Source organism: Branchiostoma floridae, chromosome 2, assembly GCF_000003815.2.
Source record: "Branchiostoma floridae strain S238N-H82 chromosome 2, Bfl_VNyyK, whole genome shotgun sequence".
Taxonomy (NCBI): domain Eukaryota; kingdom Metazoa; phylum Chordata; class Leptocardii; order Amphioxiformes; family Branchiostomatidae; genus Branchiostoma; species Branchiostoma floridae.
The window spans coordinates 12,055,774-12,075,139 of NC_049980.1; the positions used below are offsets into that span (position 1 = coordinate 12,055,774).

Below are 19,366 nucleotides of genomic sequence, written 5' to 3' on the forward strand. Positions count from 1 at the left end.
TCCTAGATAGTCTAACTAATCTTGCTTTCCTATTAATTTTTACAGGAGGGTTTGGGAGTACAGGTAAAAATGTAGTTATTAAGTAAGGCCCTGAACTATGACATCCGGTAAATGATGTCAGAGATGAGTCACATCTAGTATGACTGTGATGCCTGTCAGAAATTAAAATCTTATCTTTGTTTGTAGCTATGTTATACCCCATTGTCTCAAAAGAAAGCTGACAGGTGGTACAGCAATTACCAAGCTCAGTTAAGAGTCAGTTGACTTGTTTCCGTTGACTTGTTTGTCATCACCAGATTTTCAGCACCATGGACAGGGGAAGATGTGATATTGCTTGCTGCAGAACAGCTGAATTGTTTTATCAGCAAAATAGAGCCATGATGATAGAAATGGCAATGAAATTCAACTAAACTACCAGTGGCAAACACATGTCCTTAAAGATATATTTCATCATTTATTAACTTCTCTATTGCCAATTATGTACAACAGAAGTACTCATGTTAGCTTTAAATGTATTGTGTTGTTTTACTCCAAACTGGTGCTATGTTATACCCCTCTGTCTTAAAACTAAGGATGAGATGTGGTGCCTCACTTACCAAGTCCAGCTAACCGCCAGTTGACTTGTTTCCATTGACGTCTTTGTCATCACCAGACCTTCAGCACCATGGACAAGGAAATGTGTTACTGGAAATTCTTAAGAACTGTTATTGGTAATATTATTGAGTCATGATAAAGAAAGTGGATAAACATATGCATTGCACATCTAATGTTATATTACCAATTATCTAGCATGTTATTCATGTCAGCTTTAGTTGTATTGTCTTCCTATTGAAAACAATGCTGATTGACATAGTCCTGATCTTACCCTTCAGATCATGGTTCCTATGAAGTTCAACCGTAAGTCATCAGTACTGCTGAAGCCTCCAGCAGAGATCAAGACAGCCTCCACATTCCTGGACTTGACCTTGTTTGTGAAGACAGAGGCTGAAGACAACTTCATCTTCTACATGGGCAACAAGGAACAGGTATGAGTATCTTCTTCATCTGCTTATTTTGCAGATGATGAAAACAAATCTGCAGTGAAAGCCACACAAAAAAGGACCAGCTCAGAAAAGAAATGATAATTTTTCCCTTTCATTAGCATGGAGTGAAAGTCATTGCCACAAAGCACAGAAGGGGGCTCATCACTAGTTAGCTTTAAACAACACTTCAGTTATATGCAAAGGGTAGGCATGACAGGTCGTTCAGTGTATTATAACCAGCTGCTGCCATGCCATGTGCCTGCAAAGATGGAATGTTACATGGAATGGCGGTTATACTAACTTTACAGGTACAGATACGGCACTAAAGTTGTGCACACTTTGTACTGAGAGTGATTAATAAAATGTATTAATTTGTGAGAATCAGTATGTGATGATATGTTATAGATAAAAGGAATGTTATCCTAATTTGACTGAAGATACCATATGGTCAGTACAATGTCATTTCTAATGTAGCCCAATAAGGACTTCATAGCGCTGGAGACTGTGAAAGGTCAACTGTACTTCTACTTCAACTTGGGAGGGGATGATGGGATGGTCAGCACTACCACTGCCATCAACACCAACCAGTGGACCAAGATCAACATCAGGAGGTGAGGACTCATTAACTTTATCCCAACCATTTGTGTTTAGATTTAGGGCTAGTTTATAAACTAGATGTAACACAGAACTGTAAATCTTAAAACATTCTTGGTGGTTTTATGTATATAGTAACCTGTTCAAAAGTATGCATTTTTATTCTTTGACCATGATACCAAAGAATTGTTTTAAAGCCGAAGCAAACCTATTGTAAGAAAAGTGGAAACCTCCTTTCCCATTCTACCAAATCTTATTTCCCAGCAAGAATGAGCAAATTTATGTAGATGGAAATTAACAATGGTAACAGTTACCAAGTTGAACCTAGTCTAGAGTACTAGAACAAACGAAGATAGGAAATATCATAAACTCTTGCTATATCTAAATGTGTAATAAGTAATGTTATTCTGTGTAATGGGTATATCATATACTCTAAAGTTACAATGTATGTACCAGCATGCACCAGACAATGTAATAAAGAGGTAACAACAAAGTCACCCTTTCTTCTTACCCTTTGCATATCCTTGGTCCATTTTGTGTCTGCAGAGTTGGCCGGGAGAGTGAGATATACCTGGAGTACATCAACCCACAGACTTCTTACAGAGAAGATGAGCTGGTGGTCGGGGAGGCGACAGGAGAGTACACAGTGTTGGACCTCTCCCCTCAGTCTGTCTTCTACATAGGAGGCATGCCTGATGGATTCAAGGTTATTCTCTTTTGCCAGTCAATTTCACGTTGCATTTTCATAGTTGTTAACATTGATTTGTACATTATCATACACAGCTCAGACATGTTGTGAGGCATCGCATTTGTCCTTGTGGATGGAGCTGTAAAAGCCGGTGGCCTTGTGTTCATGTATGAGGGCAAGAGTCAAGAGTCAAACCTCTACACAAAAGAACCACACACTTATTGAGAAGAGTAGGGTTGACCTGTTGTACTTGGTTAAAAATAGCAAAGCTATGTTACATAGCAAGCTACATGAAAAAAAGCATCATGCTTCACCTCAATTGAGGATGATAAAAAAAAGAATATAGAAAAACACCATGTCATTGAGTTATTGTAGAAAAAGCTGGTAGAAGTATTCCTTAGACTGAGGCACATGTTGGACAGCACATTCTCTTATCAAGATATAAGTTATTGTTGTATGTGCTCAGTTTATGATGACTGTCAATGTTTTCTGTCCAGTCTCCATCAATCATAAAGAACAGACACATGGACGGCTGTGTGGAGAGTGTGAGCTTCGACTCTGAACCTGTGGGACTGTGGAACTTCCTGTCTGCTGAGAATGTGGACACTGAAGGGGATGATAAACCATGTAAAAACAGGTGAGCAGCTGTGAACAGTTCCATCAGGTTAGCTCACCACAGGATAACAGTTCATTGTACACAACCAGAGAATTAGCACCTAAATGAGGTTTCAGAGTGAAGTAGAAAAATCAGTAGTGCCCCAAGGAATGTAACAGATAGTCACAAAAATGTCTGCTAAGTTATTATAATAACTCTCTGGTTGTATGCAAAAAAACTTGGTATTCCATGTCAACAGATAGTCAAGAAACTATTCTTTCTGGAGCAGGAAGTCTGTCTAGAAAACTTTGCTGAATCTAATCATGATTGTTTTGTGGAATTATGTTATAACGTTAGTATATTAAGTTGGGAGTGAGCTTAAATTGACCAACTTAGACCAAACAAGAGTATGAAAAATATGAAAGTCTGCACAAATATACTGACTGAGTGTGGTTTGATACAAATCTTGTGAACTTTTAGATTAATTAAGGATGCTATTATATCACTCAGCACCTCCACAACAAGAGTGTTACGTGAGCAACATAATACACTGTACTATAAAGAAATTCAAAGCCAGAAAATGTCTGTCGATATATACAAAACACAGTGCATCATTCTTATCAACAATACTAATTTCTCATCCCAATTCTCATTCTCATCTCATGTCTCCCCAATGATTTCTCCAGGGATGTCCTGACTGAGAAGACGTACAACTCCTTCTACTTTGATGGGGAGGGCTTTGTCAACATTCCCAAGAAGATTCTGCTGGAACAGTCCAAGTCATGGGTGGACTTCAAGTTCAAGACTGTTGCTGACAATGCCCTGCTGTTCTTTGCCAGTGGTCCTGTAAGTTACTCTGTTTGCAGATGGGTTGTCATTTAAAGTTTCCTGGTGTACATATACATGTTGATCAGTAAAATGACTGTAAACAATTTAAGAACAACATGTTGAAAAAAAAGAAGACATTCTCCATGCAGTATTAAAAGAGCACTTTTGTTGTGCCAGAAATACAAGGCAAACGAAAGGATGAAATGTTTTTTTCATATCTCTTAGTACATTTTTATATCTTCATTTTGAACAACACACATCGATGATGAAATTACTATCTTTAAATTTGTCGTGTTTCTTCAAACCACGTATGTAGCTGGTAATTAATCGAATGCCCAATTTTTCAGACCGCGTATGTCTCCATTGAGATCAAGAATGGATACATTGTGATGCAAGCAGATTTTGGAGATGGCAACCTTATTCTTCAGTCTAAGACCAAGTACAACAATGGCAACCAACACAAGGTATCATCCTTTACAAACAGGTTTTCATACCAACAATTTACACATGCTGGACTAGACATTGGTAATACATAGTTCAATAGTGTTACTCATGTGATATAGTCTGTTCCTTCATTTTGGATCTTCACACTTTTACATCTGTCTATCACATTGATATACTATGCTGCACCAACCACTCGTACACTCTCTTTGAACTGTTTTTCCATCTCCTCAGTCATTTTGTATGGACTGCTATATACTAAGTGCTTACTGTAACTGTCTTTCTGCTGTCATTCCTCTCATCTTCATTCTCACATTCTCACATTCACCCATCTCTCATGTGCCCTTCTCCACAGTCCTGGGTCAGGGTATGTACATCTTCTACTTCCTCTCAAATGTTCTGTCTTCTGCTAACAGACATTAAGCAAAACCAGATAGGGGCATCAGGTCTATACTATAGGTCACTACATTTAACGATTTACTGTAAAACACACATTTCCATCCATTGCCTTCACTCTACTCCACCATGTCTTTTTTACATCTCACTCTGATATCTGTGATTTTAAAACCCATTGTTTAAGATAGATGAGGCATATTTTGGCAATGCTGTCATGGAGCAAACCCATTCTTATACTATTGTTCAAGTGAGCTACATATGAGAATGTTTAAGTCAATATCCTGTGGAAACTGTGGAATGATTGTCAAATCTTAAAACGTAAGCTGAATTCTCAAATGCAGATAGTCATGATTTCAAAGCCACTCAGTCTTTCAATTTGACCTGACCAAGCGGAATTTGTTTCCTGCAAACATCACTGTGCAAAGCACGCTGCCATCAGTTTTCACACATACAACACGGCTGTCCGTACTGACTGTTCTGTGTGTCCCCCCAGGTGACAGTGAGGTTTGATAACTACAACATGGCCCAGCTGAAGGTGCAGGCTGTGCTGGTGGCTGAAGGTACTGTACCCGGCAGTGGAGCCCAGCCCTACCTGGGGACCAGGATGTTCATCGGAGGCTACAGTGGGGATCTGCCCGATATGTATGTCACATGAAGATTATGTTTTTCAAAGCATATAAAGACATCATATATAAAGACATACTTGTGCATACATTTGAAAAGAATATTTTTGAAAATTGTATGAGGTCATTTGTTTGTGTTCAAATGCACTACAGTAACAGTAGCGGTATTGGATGCAACTTGATGCTTGTCTAAAAATGGTTGGAAAAAGGCATTGACTTTGGTAGAGTGAAGTCCATCAACCAATTTTTTGTACATACGTGTAATAGGTGAATGATAGTTTTGTTATTGACCTAAAAATGATGGTACATTCCCTCCTGAAATCCATCTTGATACAGTTCTGTCAATTTTGGAAACATTTGAACAGAAATGAAAATATTGCTGTATTTCCCACCTCCTGTCTGTAGGGTCCAAGGCAAGGTGATAAGTGAAGGATTTAAGGGCTGCATCCAGGACTTCTCTATAACTCGTCGCATTCAGAACCTCTTTGGTCGCTACGCACTACAGAAGGGCATCACAGCTGGCTGCCCGGCAACTGTAAGTTTCACATATCTACAAAGTCTTAAGACTTAAGGCAGGCAATGTCAATATTAATCTTGAAGGGGACTGGAACAGATACTTTGCCCCTCCATCATTAATGGAAAACTAACAAAGTATGTTTCTAACTACATGTACCTGATGTTGATAAGATTCAATATAAATCTATAGATTTTCTGGTCCATATTAGCATAGATACATGTACATTGTACATAATTTAACAGGAATGACATGTTTCCAATCTCCTAGCCTAGGGGCCTGGCCAGCAGAAGGGCTGATAAAACCATATTAGGTTAGGCTAAGACAGTCAGGTACCTTACAAGTTCTGTTATCATCCAGGTGACCAGAGTGGCATCGTTCCGTGAGGAGTCTTACCTGTCCATGCCCATGTTCACTGATGAGGAGTACCGGAACATCGAGATGATCCTGACATTCCGCACAGTCAAGCCTGATGGGCTCATCATGTTCACAGCTAACGAAGCTCAGGTTAGATCCAACTGTACTTTGTGTGTTCTTTACAAGGTGCACCGATTCATTTTCTGTAATATTTTACCTTAAAATCACTCACTCACTTACTATCCGGGTTGTGTATTTTCATTCTATGTCAAACTTTGCAAAACGCAGGTCCTAGGTTCACGATTTAAGAATCTCTTGATAAATGGGTGACTGTCCATTGTCATTTGCACATGTAGTAGAAATCATGATTCAGGGCATCGCCTTACAGAATGGCCTATATACAGTAACTGCATTGATTTTTGTGGGGTCTTAATTTCCCTGTAGGAGGGGGAGATTTTTGCAGTGTTTTAAGTTCACACTCGAAACAATTTCAGTAAGTATAGTTACAGTGAAATACTTTGGAAATTCATGTGCACACTGTCAAGAATTTGCAAAGAGGTCACCACAAAAATAAAACCACCAGAAAAATTTACAGTACTGACTTGTATTTCCTGTACAGAGCCAGGCCTTGTCCATCTCCCTGAAGGATGGGGGTGTGGTCATGGGTGTGAAAACCCAGGGCGGCTATGTGGAGGTCCCCAGCAGGGAGAATAAATACAACGACAGCCGTGATCACAATGTCTGGATCAGGAAAGATGGTGTCAAGTATGTCAGGCTTTTCATTGTTCTGGCTAATTACTCTAATTTAAAGACTTATTGCTTGCATATATTCGACATACACTGTTACAAGTTAGTATATGTCAAAGTCATTTTGATACCAAGGCACAAATAGACTTGCAATGTTCATGTTAACTTGAAAGTTAACTGAATGTTGCAAGTCTATTTGTGCCTTAGTCTTCTCAAGAAAATAGACGAATAAGCATAGAGTGTGACTGTCCTATTGATGAAGATGTTTGCTAGTAAAAGGAATTGTAGAACTTTCAAAGAAGAGAATGCACATGATGTACAATCTGTATTTCTGGTGAAATAGGTACATTTATTTCAAATGTCTCCTCTGTAGGCTCACATTGATTGTGGATAACGAAGACCGTAATGAGAAGCGTGTGGACACCAGCTTCAGACAGCTGCTGACTCCCAGACCCATCTACTTTGGCGGCGTGCCCATCACCACCCGCATCAGGACAGGGGTGGCCGCCTCCACGGAAGGGTTCGAGGGATGCATCAGTGACGTGGCACTCAACAGGTAGGGTGATAGGGCACTCAGATGGCCATGTTATACTTGTAGTGTCACTATCAGAGTCATGTTACAGCATAAACTTTGCTGTGACTAGACGTAAACAAAAACTTTGATTCAATAATGGGATATTGTTGTCCACCTTAAACAATATGAAAATACATGTTATGTTTGGTACATGTAAAAATTGTATCAAATGTTGTTTCCCTGTGCACATTGTATGTGATCAAACATTTGAAGCAGAAAGAAGTGGAATGAAATCATAAAGTTTCTTTGGAACTGGCAAATGTGTTATTTTGAATGTGTGTTATCTTTCAGGAAAACTCCTTTATTGTACTTTACTATCAACTGGATGTTTGACCCACCAGTGAAGGAGATGACTGAATGACTGAATTTTTGTTTTGTCTGAGATTATAGGCCAAGTTTAGTGGACAAAAGGACGCAAACCAGAGAGAATGTTACCAAACAATTTCTCCAGAATACTTCTTGCAATGAGACCTCTCCTGTGACTTGCTGCCTAATTTTTGTGTAGTAGATTTATGCTTTTATTGAAAGATCCTCGTACCATAGTTCACAGACTGACGGATGACATCTTTGTACATGTACCTACATACTTACAAGTAATTCATTTGTAGCAGACATAATAATCAGACTGTATTATTTATTCAAGTAGTCAAACTATGTCCTAAAAACTTTCACGACTTAATCAAGAATCTTAATATGCTGAATTTCATTACTTAACAGATAAACTACATTGTAAGTATATATGACCATGTTAACATAACTTTGGAAAACAACAGTTAAGGTTGAGTAGGTACTAAGTTCTAATATATTGCCAATGTTCCCATTAAACTGCTCTGCTAAATATCTAATACCAAGCTAGCTGCAACAGGTTTTGATTGGATAAATTGAATGCAAAGAAAATTAAAGGGATAGACATCTGTGACCAAGTTTATAAACATGTAGACAACTACATGTCATCTCAAGCAACATTGTACAGCTAATCGGCTCTTTGGTCTATATTCATCACAGTACTAGTGAACTTTCTGCAAAACCTCAAGGATAGTCTTTTCGTCAGCCTGATTTTAGCTATGACCAGTTAAAGAGAAAGAGAGCAGTTGGTCGGGAAGGTTGGTTTTGTCCTTTTATGTTTATGTTTATGTTTTTGTTTTCTCTTTCCCTGCCGGACAGACCCAGCTCATATCTCTCAGCACTCCAGCCTGAGGAAAAGTAAGCCTTAGTTTAGACCAGTGTAACATGTAACCTGTAACCAACAACAGGTGGTTGGGCTTGGCTCACTAACATTCTAATTTCTCACTACCTCATTAATTCTTCACATTATCACATCACACTATTACAGCTTGAAGATACTTCAGTCTATCTACATTTTAACCTTCTTTAATCCATTATTAACAACTGTCAATGTGTTGTTGGCTTGAAATTGGCTTGGAATTTTTGTCACTGTGTCTTTTCTTTACTTGTTACACAATTACAATTTAAGATCTTGCCACCTGGAGAAAGCAAATTGACTCAGAGCAAGAGCATTTATATTATATAAGACCTGATAAAACGTCCTTGCTCAGAGTTTGTCTTATTTTTCAAAGACAATCATTTAGCCTTTGTTGCAAAATGTTTTACTGCAAAGTGAATTGTTGTTGATTATTGGCGAATTTTCAAACTGTGTTAAAGTCTGTGTAACAACAATTGGGATCCCACTTAAACAGTTGTATTGCTGATCACGCATCATACCATTCCATCAACAAACGGATCTTCCAGATGAATTTGACATTCGACTTTGAGTTTGCTTGTGCCAAGTGGCAAAGATCTTCCTGTTGTCTGAGTGATGAACATGTATTGTATGTATCCTGCTTATCTGTCTCTACTGTGTACATCTTACTTCAGTTGGCATGACTTATGTCAAACTAGAATTCACCCTGAATGACTTTGAACAGTATGTGAACATACTGTATCCCTGCATGATGTCTGTTAACCTTCAGCTTGCTAAGTACCCATGTTAGGCAGCAGTAAGAACATGTACATCAAAGCATGCTGTAAGGTGAAGGCCTTAAAATGGGCCTTTTAACATTTCCAGAAAATATTGTTGGATGCCTTCTTAGTAGGCATCTTTAAAAAAGGGTGGATTCTAGTTAAAACTCAGTTCAAGAATTTTACAATCACTTTACTGATGTCTGTTTTTCAGCTCAGCTTGGCTTATTTTGTGGTCATCTTGGCTGCATAAGTTGTTAAGTCATATGTAAGGACTAACACACATGCATGACTCGTGCCTGCTGACACTCACCATGCATGGACACGTGCATGAATGTTCACTTCTTATTCCACATTACACAACTACAGTATATAGGGGTGACCTGTTGTCTTATAAACCCTACTAAAGGGAGCAGTCTTCATCTACGTACCATGCTTTGTTATATTACATACATTTAAGATCACATATTTTCTTGTCAATACTGTCTTTTGATGTCAAAAGCATTTTGTGTGGTGTGATGTAAGTGTATTGCATATGCCGTGTATTCTCATGAACAGACAATTCTCTATGAAGGCTAACACTTTACCTGCTTTTTTCTCTTATCTGTTTACTACAAGGACTTCAATGTTTATACGGTAATGTTTGGCTGGTTCTGCTTGTTTGTGTTGTTCCCCCTGTGTTCCAAAGGCTGTGGGTCTTAACTCCTTCTCTTCCACCAGTAAGTTGAAGACCCCAGCCTTTGAGACAGAGTGATGCATGTTTCCTTTCTCAGGGTGTTAAAGGTGAAGGGTTCTTGTCATGCAATGCCATATCTGCAACACTAATGAATGTGAAATGTCTGCCATGTCTGAAAATAGATTAATCATTCATTGACTACTCAGAGAAAATATCAATAATAGTCAAGTTTGTCAAATCATAAATAATGTCCTACTATCCTTCTAGGGAAGGCATTGTGACTGACATTGAAGACTACTCCAATGCCTTGGAGCTGTATGAAGTGTCCCTTGCTGGATGTTTCGTGGAAGAGCCACCGATGCCCACCGCACGCCCGCGGCCATCTGCCATCATTGACACAGACACAGATAAGCCGGTGAAGACAACGGTACCTGCACCTGTCCCCTCATCTACTGTGGTAAAAACTACCACTGCTGCTCCTGAACAAAAGACAACTACTGCTGTCACGCCATCTTCACGCCAACCAGAGAAAACTTCATCTACAAGGCAGCCTGAGAAAAGACCCACAGTAAAACCTGTCACTAGAGGTTAGCAGCTTTGATAAGTTCAAAGTGAAGCTTGGTAGAATTTCACAACACCATCATAAGGAACGTAAATCTTTTACTTGCAAACCTAAGGAAAGTTAACAGTATCTGGTCACTTAAATATGAATGAAAAAGACTGACTGATGATTCAATAAATCTCTCTCCAACAGGTCCAAAGCTGGTCCCTGAGCCGTCCTGTGCACTCAAGCTGCGGCCTGAACTGGGCGACGCTTCTGACGCCTTCCAGTTCGGTGTGACCTCAGCGAGCAGGATGGAATATAACCAGCTGCCTGCATCATTTAGGATCAGGTAGGTTAGGTACATTATTAGGGAAGAAGAAAGGCAATGTTTAACTTGGACACAAGTGCAGCACTGTGAGGCTTTATTGTTTGTTCGTTTGGCAAAACTGATTAACCACCTTAGCTTCAGGTGTTTTTCAATGTGCTCAAGGTGTGGTTCTGCTCGAAAAGTTGACCTCGGCTTTACGTCACATCCCATAGAACGGAGCTATCTTCTCACTTTCACCTTACCTAAGTTGAGTGAGGATATAAAAGTACAAAGTGCCTTTACAACACACTGGGGCCAGCTAGGGATTCTAATTCAGAACTTTTAGATTCTAAGTTAACAACTCTAACCATTTGACTAAATCTTACAACGTTTTTGGGCTGCATTTTGATCAACAATATCCAGTGGGATATTTCTGTTGAATCCAGCTTCAAGTGTTGGTCTGATTGGATCTATCAATTTCATTTCCACAGGTACAAGTTCTCCTTGGAGTTCAAGACTTTTGACAAGAGTGGTCTTCTCTTCTTCATGGCTGATGATCTGGAGGCCAACTTTGTCACACTCTTCCTCACCAATGGCAACCTCATCTACATGTTCAACTGTGGCACAGGCAAGCTCAAGCTCAAGAGTCGCACCAAGTTTAACGACGGGCAGTGGCACAGAGTGGTGTTCTCCCGCGCCCTGCAGCGGGGTACACTTACCGTGGACGGACTGCTGCTGAAGGAGGGACAGTCGCCAGGAAACTCTACTTTCATTGACGCAGCAGAGCCGTACTATGTGGGAGGTTTGCCATCGATGGATATGGCAAAGAAGCTCCCGGTGAGTGTCATAAACTGACTTACTCACGTGTACCATCTAATCATGTGTACAGTTTAGTTACAATGCTTAACATTAAATCATGCTTGGAACTTTGTTTAAAAAGTGTCCCAGATAGAAGATAGCAGTATAGCATAACATTGGCTTTAACTGTACTAAATCCATTATTGAGGAAAATGAATGTTGATAATCCACGTGATCCTAACGGTACGGTGTTCCCTGTTCAGGATGCTGCCAAGCGTAGCTTCGATGGTTGTATCCGAGACCTGCGCATGAACGACCAGCCGTGGGGCACGCCTACCCGCTCCTACAGCGTGGGGGTGTGTTACCAGAGTGGGGAGGTGGGGACTTTCTTTACTGCTGATGGAGGGTTCCTTGTTGTAGGTGAGTGCTGTACCATTATGCTACACTAGTTAGTAGAACTATTTTTTTCAAATATAATGATTCTGATCAATCATATCAATTGGAAAGCACGCCAGGAAATGGACATCCGTATAGAGAATATGATTTTTAACTGAAACATTTGTTTTCTATATTATCTGAGGTACCAGCCCAAGAGTCCGATCGCTTGATGTCTGGTCCCTGAAGGAGGGGGGGGGGGGCTTTTCAGGGACAGAGGCTTATGTGTCCTAACATGAAGAATGTCAACGTCAATGTTAACGTCAAAATCTGGTATTCGGATTTTCGACAGCAGCCCATACAGCTACACAAAGTGTGTTTGAATTATTCCATAATGGTAGCTTATTGGACATGCCTAGAACACCATACCGAATGTTATCACGTCAGGTATGACATAAATCTAAGAAAAGTCTTTTGACTAAGAAACTCGTTTACTGACCCTTATTGTGCTCCTTGGTTTCCATGTGTAGATGAGGAGTTCCAGGTGGGGATGGATATAGAGGTGACTATGGAGGTCCGGCCCAGAACCACGTCAGGTGTGCTGATGGCCGTTATGAGCCAGCGGGGAGACTTCTTCCTCATACAGCTCATCAATGGAACTGTAAGTCACCTAGTAGATCATGGCTGTCTTCTAAAGACATACAAGTGTACATGTGCATGTACATATATTACTTATATTCTGACATAAAAAAAGCACTTTGTGGAGACATAGTAAAAGGAAAGACTGTTATAGACCAAGTATAAATGTTTAAATGTAGTTTTCTGGAAGTTTTCTAGTTTCCAACTTTTATGTTCTAAATGTTGCTTGACTGACAGAAATGCATGCCCAAGTATGGTCATTCTACAATGTCATGAAACATATTTTGCAGCATTATATCTTTTTTTTTGCATGATACGTACTATCAGTTGTACAAGATAATATACAAACTGTGTCTCCTTCCATGGCCCAAACTTCCATCCCTCAGTTGACTAAATTCTTGAAAACCACATTGCACAAATGTAACCACTTTTTAAGTTCAAAGATTCAAAGCAAATCCTTAGTGTAATGCTGGTTTGTTGCCTACATCAGGTGATGGCTCATGTCCAGAATGGCGGGGGTGTCTTCGTTATTCAGCCCAATGAAAGACACGAGTTGTGTGATGGACAATGGCACAAGATTGAAGGTAAGTACCATTTCTAAAGGCTTTCACGGTTATAGTTATCATCGTTGGCTAAATTCTATCAGATGAACCTTTTTATGGGTATCAAAACTGTACAAGGGACAACAGGCCCCTGAGCAATGTGTTGCAGTGTGTCTCTTTTGCCATTTCAGTTTGACGATGATTAAGTGAAAGAACAGAATAAACATACCTTCTGTTGCCTACATTTTCCCAACAGTGACTAAAGCCAAGAACGTGCTGATGATGAAGGTTGATGAGAAAGATGTGTTCCCGCCTGCCCGTACTGGTGACAGCAGTGACAGCAGCACCGACACAAATGATCCACTCTATTTGGGTGGTGTGCCAGGTATGGACAGTAAGCTGCAATATATGAAGCTGTATGGCCTGTCGTGTTAGCCTTGGTGTGCTCCTTGTCATACTGAGCTATATATGTTGGTGAATAAAATCTTCCTTGGTTAATGAAATCTTCAGTTGTAAGCAATGGTATCAGCTAATAGAATTTACAAATACATTGAGTTAAACTTCTTCAGAATTCAACAGCAAAGCCACTGGGCATTTGGAGTAAAACATTTGCCTTCCATGCAATTCTGACAAAATCCTCTTCCTCTTCCAGATGACATGAAGGCACATGAACTGATAGTCAAGGAGACGTATGTCGGCTGCATGCGCAACGTAAAAGTCAACGACATCGGCCAGGACTTCCGCAAAGCTGCACGGTTCTCTGGAGGAGTCATCATCGATACTTGCCCAACCAATTAAGAACCCCTCAAAAATGGATTTGCATGTATATGTAGTTGATGCTGAAATCCACCTACAAAATGCAATGTAAGGCAATAACATTACTGCTGCATGCATAAACTTTGAATTCTGTCTTCTACTAGGCTCACAATTAGGGTTCAGAGTTCAGACACATGTACTTAATTAAGGAAAATCTGATAAGTCTCAGAGATTTAAAGGGAAGGTCTGGAAATATAGGAATTTCAAGTATCTTTTTGCATAAAATATTTGATGCTAGGAATATGTGACGTACACTTGTAGTGCAAAATAATGAAATAGTTTTAAGTTTGAAACATTTTCTTGGAAAACTTTGCTGCACTGCTCGCTTCATACATGTACATGTAGTGTATTAGATAAAGCTGAAAGATGTAGAAGAGTTGCTCCTTAGTTGCCAGTGAGACTTTCATGTCACATTCCAGAATACCCAAATTTTGGATGTAACTTGCATAATTGACCCTACTGTATGGAACATAAATTACTCGGGCTAGCTGAAATATATAACATTGTACCCTCGGCTGTTAGTTGCCAGTTCACTTTCAAATCAACTGGTAACATTAGTGGCAAGCACGAGGAAATTTCTGAAGTTTTCTTGTTGGCCAAGTTCTACCTTTTGCTTTTTACATCCAGTACTCAACCTTTTCCATGCCTAGCGACCACTTTTTATCACACATTCTCATGTTTTTAAACAGTAATCACAGTGTACTTGGCAATGGCCTACATGTATCTATTCAAGAATCAAACAGGTTTATATATGGGATGTAAAATTTGTTGAAGATATTGTTTTAAAGATTGTGTATCTATGCCTTTTGGTCCTGTAGTATTGTGCAATATTTTACATAGTACTAACTAGATTCAACTGTTGTGTGTAACTGGCAAGTAGAGCAATAGAAAAGCTAATTGAACTGGGTGGGTGTCTCCGGATGTGTTTGACTAACAAATTATGGTATTACTAACATTGTAACAGCTCATGATCAATCATCATCAATGTAGTCTAAAGTGACATGTGCAATCATGCCTTGGGTTGAGTATGACAACAATGACAAAATCTGTTGTTGCTCAAAGAGGAAGTGTGTATCATATTTATCGGAAATAAAATCTCTTCAGCCATAACTGTCTTTGTTTTCTCATGTTTCAGTATGTAATTTTGATGTATATTGTATCTTGTCATCCTGCAAATGGAAGTGTTTTTTCTGTAAACAAGACACAGATAGTATTGATCACAGAATAATACTTTCAACTTTATGCTAAACAAAGTCATGGAACTGCAAGAACAGACCAAATACATTCCTGTCATTTCTGATAGAGGTTTAGTTCTGCCACCTCTGAACTCGTCATACATGTACTTTTACTCCAGCAAGTCTGACATTTGCAGTAACACTGTCTTCCCACTCACTTCCTGTCACTCTAGTGTATTAACATAACTACAGACACACATCACCGCAAACATAAAGACACGCCAAAAACAAATTGTAGTTATACAGAGTCAAGAATAACAAACACAGTGTTTCCTGGAAATACATTGACTTTCAATGTTTTATTTTCAATAACTTTGACGATCAAGTAACACTGGCTGGAAGGAATACGTAATCGTTACGTCTGGAACAAGAGAACATGAGGACACATCACAACAATGGAACCAGCAGGAAATCATATGATTTTGGCTTTCAGTTCAGACAGTACAAAAACGTAGGGGGGGAGTGAAGGGTTATGGTTACTTAGCCTACAAGCTCAGGGCATGTATCATTGTATTGTACATGTTCCAGCAAAACTTACATTACATTATCAACTTTCCTCAACCGAAAAGTCCTGTCATCCATATCGTTAAATTTCAAGCAATTCTCGAGTTAAAAACCAACCTGACGAGAAGGCTTCAGTTTTTTTATCGATTTAAGTTTCATATACAATATACAAAAATATAGATTTCAGCACAATGTACAAAGCCAGTAATATAACAGCGCCACATTCACACAGAACTCACAGAATGAGCCAGAATTGTCTAATACACATGGGTACATCCTATAACGTGTGGGTTGTGGCAGTAGGACAGCTCATCGAGACTTTGGTTTGTGTTAGGTCATTTCCACTGAGAATGGAAGAACTCCAGCAATGCTTGATGTGATAAAAGACTTTTTTCAATGTTCTAATTGACTATGGGCAATTGTTGCATGGAAACATGCCCTGTCCTTCCTCAGGACCTGTCATTTACATATGCAAACTTGTATCTGGTCATACGGAAGTGAGAAGATGTTTTCCACAGTGTAACACACTGCCTACATGTACCAGTGAACCCACACTAGCTACCACTAAGAAACAATGACTGCAGTCATGAAGTGAACCAACATTAAGTACAAAAATGGAATTCAACATGAACATAAAGTGAACAACATGTCCAAATTCAACATGAATCAAACTCAGGCATTAGAGAAGCACTTCCACAACAAGAATTCTGCAGGTTCATCGTCCAGTTAATACTAATCAACTAACTAACTAACTAAGATCATCTGTACATGTTCTGTTTGTTTCCTTTTCTACTGGTAACTTAAAATGTGGGACAGGCTGGAGCTTTGAAAATCCTGGTTGGATATGAAGATTGCAACACTACCTGCAGAACTACACTTTAACTGTTTGTGTTATACCATCCAGTACTCAGAAGGAACAGAATTACAAAGAGAAATCAGCCATAGATAAATAATTATAGAAAGTACTAAGCATATAACAGCTATTATTCTCTATGCACTCACTACAGTATAACATATTTTGACCTTTGTATACTACCTTCCTTTTTTACAGAGTAATTCTCTCAAAGAACATATATAATTATAACAAGTAAGTACAATACTAACATTTCATATAAGCTAGATGCTTTCTGTAGAATAGGCAAGTGTAGCTTTCATTACTCTAGGGGATGGAATGTTTTCTGAACAAAATGTATAATCCCCAAAACACAAAAATTCTTTTAACCCTCACAGTATAATGTGCTGATCACAAAGCCTAATTCTAATCAGCCCTGACTCTGAGAGGGTGAAATAGATAATTCTATACAGGGTTTAGCACCCAAAGAGTGCACAGATAGCACTTCATCATCACAGAACGCATCACACAATCAGTCCAATATACAGAAAATCTTTGTTCAGGAGCACAGTTGCTGGGCAAAATGCTGGACAAATTTTAACACTTTAGATTCATCATAGAAACATTCATATTCACAGTCACTCTTGTCTCGAATACAGAAATATCCTTTCCACTACCTTCCACTCACATGCAAAAGTTGTACACAGTACAAAATAGGGAACGGAAACAACTAATGTAGCCCTCCGTCCCATTAAGTGCATGGCACTAAAAGTAGTCTCAATACATGGCACTGGGGTCATTTCCTAGTCTACTAGGAAAGTTTAACAAATGCTGCAGACTGACCAATCAGATCGATTCGTCCCTTCCTGACCAATCAGAATGCTTCCCTGAAGTAAGCATTGCAATCCATTTCCCACCCCAGTGGCATACCCACACGAGGGCAGGAATATCGTCTGTCGCCTTTACACTGGTGCAGTGGATACACAAAATCTGCAGTTCCAGTCACAACACTAGAGTGGTGCTGCTGAAGTAGTCATCGTTCAATAGTCCTTTGGAAGTGTCAAACAAAATGTGTACACACTAACACAAGTAGTAGTACATGTTTATAGTCAACATACCTATGATCCAGTGTACAGTATGGTGCAATATCCTTAAAAAGCACCGCTTGAGGAAATTCTACAGGTAAAATTACAGCCACTTGGTGTCCCAAAAATGACTAACTTTACATGGTATACTGGTTTGAATAAATAATAAATATGTCAGTGTCACACTAGTGGTTCTCACCTGGTATAGCCAACGAAAATGGCAAATGAACAGGACAATATGTCTGAACATTTACACCATCCAGCATAATAATTTAAGTTTGGACCCCAGGATGACAACTGTGTGTTACCAGCAGCTTCAGATGTTTGTTTAGCCACATGTAGTGTTTCAGGTTCTGAGAAGAGTGGTTTCTGAGAAGAACTTCTAATCCAACATTAACCAAATTAGGGTTGGTCATTTAGGATGGCATGTGCATGGAGCTGTTTTTTCTTTTTTTCACGGAAACATTCTGTACAACCTGGTAATATCCACCCAATGTTCTGGCCATAAAAACCTAAAGCTGAAGTACACAGTGCCTCTCCAACATTGCTGATACATCTCACTGCCTATTTATGGTCAGTGAGCTCTGTCAACAAAGGGGAGTTTGAGTCCATTCTTTCAAGGCATATTACAAAGATTCTCAGAAAAAGTTCAGACTGGAATCAAATTAACTTTTTGTGAGGTACAGTGTAAGTAATAAGGTTATGACTAAGTGTTTGTTTCTATTGTTTGCTGTTGTTGAAAGTGGACTAAAATGTGACGGAATAATTTAATGTAGAAATAATTGAAAAACATGTGAAACAAATTTTCATTGTATATGAGGTAAGTAAAAAGGTTGTTTTGTTGTTTATATACATATGTTAAGCACAGTACGAAAACAAACTTGTACATGTGGCCTAAGATGTTTACAACCATGCCTCTTAAATTTGTGGCATTGGACATGAGTCAATTAGAAATTAAAATTATCTAACCAGTATACTCGTCAGGAGTCATTCCCATCCAGGACTGGATACAGTAGCCTGGAGCCCAGCCTTATTAGCTTTAGTCCACTCCCAAAAGGTCGCTCTCTGTTGCCACAGTTGCGACCTTCGGGAGCGGACTAAAGTGAACAAGGCTGGGCTCCAGGCTAGGATACAGGTGGTCATCATCTCATTAACAGAGGCTTAAATCTGCAGGACATAAATAAGCAGCCTCTTCCTGTAGAATGGGATGAAACCCTCTGTGTGTTTGTCACAAGATTGGCAGAAATTGGGCATCCTAATCTTTGAACTCTGATGAATGCTATGGTTTCATGTGATAGTAAATAAATATAAATGTTGCACACTAACATGTTTGTTGTATCCTGGTATATGGATTCTCTGCATGTTTTGTTTTCCTTACTCTTCTGTTGGCATTTGTCCCATTTCTGCCAATCATGGATTGGAATCAAATCCTGTAACACTGGATAGGCCATTGTCATAAATGAGGTCAGGATGGTAAGAGTGCTAAGTATTGTGACAACAGACAATTGCTATGTATACCCAATACCTTTCCTTGTAAAACCTTTGGGCGCAACTAAGGCCAGTCAAACTCCCTTTGGACCATTTGGTAAAACATTTTGTTATGTTGGCGGAAGTAGTGGTGTAGTTTGGCGACGACCTTGGGGTCCACCTCAGGGTGCTGCCGCCCCTTGCTGTC

General features: G+C 39.3%; 1 protein-coding gene across 8 annotated transcripts in view; it reads left to right on the forward strand.

The window, feature by feature from the left end:
• LOC118409570 (laminin subunit alpha-like) overlaps window positions 1-15,145 on the forward strand; it is a 70,611-nt gene extending 55,466 nt beyond the window's left edge. For 6 of the 8 annotated variants that reach the window (XM_035810679.1, XM_035810685.1, XM_035810681.1 and 3 more), the window contains 21 exons: window positions 873-1,025; window positions 1,497-1,633; window positions 2,163-2,322; window positions 2,802-2,941; window positions 3,586-3,745; window positions 4,075-4,191; window positions 5,058-5,206; window positions 5,593-5,722; window positions 6,062-6,208; window positions 6,678-6,823; window positions 7,179-7,361; window positions 8,544-8,582; window positions 9,957-9,974; window positions 10,282-10,601; window positions 10,769-10,907; window positions 11,357-11,702; window positions 11,927-12,083; window positions 12,569-12,699; window positions 13,168-13,261; window positions 13,476-13,604; window positions 13,872-15,145. In XM_035810679.1, coding sequence (XP_035666572.1) covers window positions 873-1,025; window positions 1,497-1,633; window positions 2,163-2,322; window positions 2,802-2,941; window positions 3,586-3,745; window positions 4,075-4,191; window positions 5,058-5,206; window positions 5,593-5,722; window positions 6,062-6,208; window positions 6,678-6,823; window positions 7,179-7,361; window positions 8,544-8,582; window positions 9,957-9,974; window positions 10,282-10,601; window positions 10,769-10,907; window positions 11,357-11,702; window positions 11,927-12,083; window positions 12,569-12,699; window positions 13,168-13,261; window positions 13,476-13,604; window positions 13,872-14,017 — 3,141 coding nt within the window. In that variant the 3' untranslated portion in view covers window positions 14,018-15,145. The remainder of the gene's footprint in view (window positions 1-872; window positions 1,026-1,496; window positions 1,634-2,162; window positions 2,323-2,801; window positions 2,942-3,585; window positions 3,746-4,074; window positions 4,192-5,057; window positions 5,207-5,592; window positions 5,723-6,061; window positions 6,209-6,677; window positions 6,824-7,178; window positions 7,362-8,543; window positions 8,583-9,956; window positions 9,975-10,281; window positions 10,602-10,768; window positions 10,908-11,356; window positions 11,703-11,926; window positions 12,084-12,568; window positions 12,700-13,167; window positions 13,262-13,475; window positions 13,605-13,871) is intronic. The other 2 variants (XM_035810682.1, XM_035810684.1) reach the window with 2 other exon arrangements.
• Window positions 15,146-19,366: the final 4,221 nt, after the last annotated feature.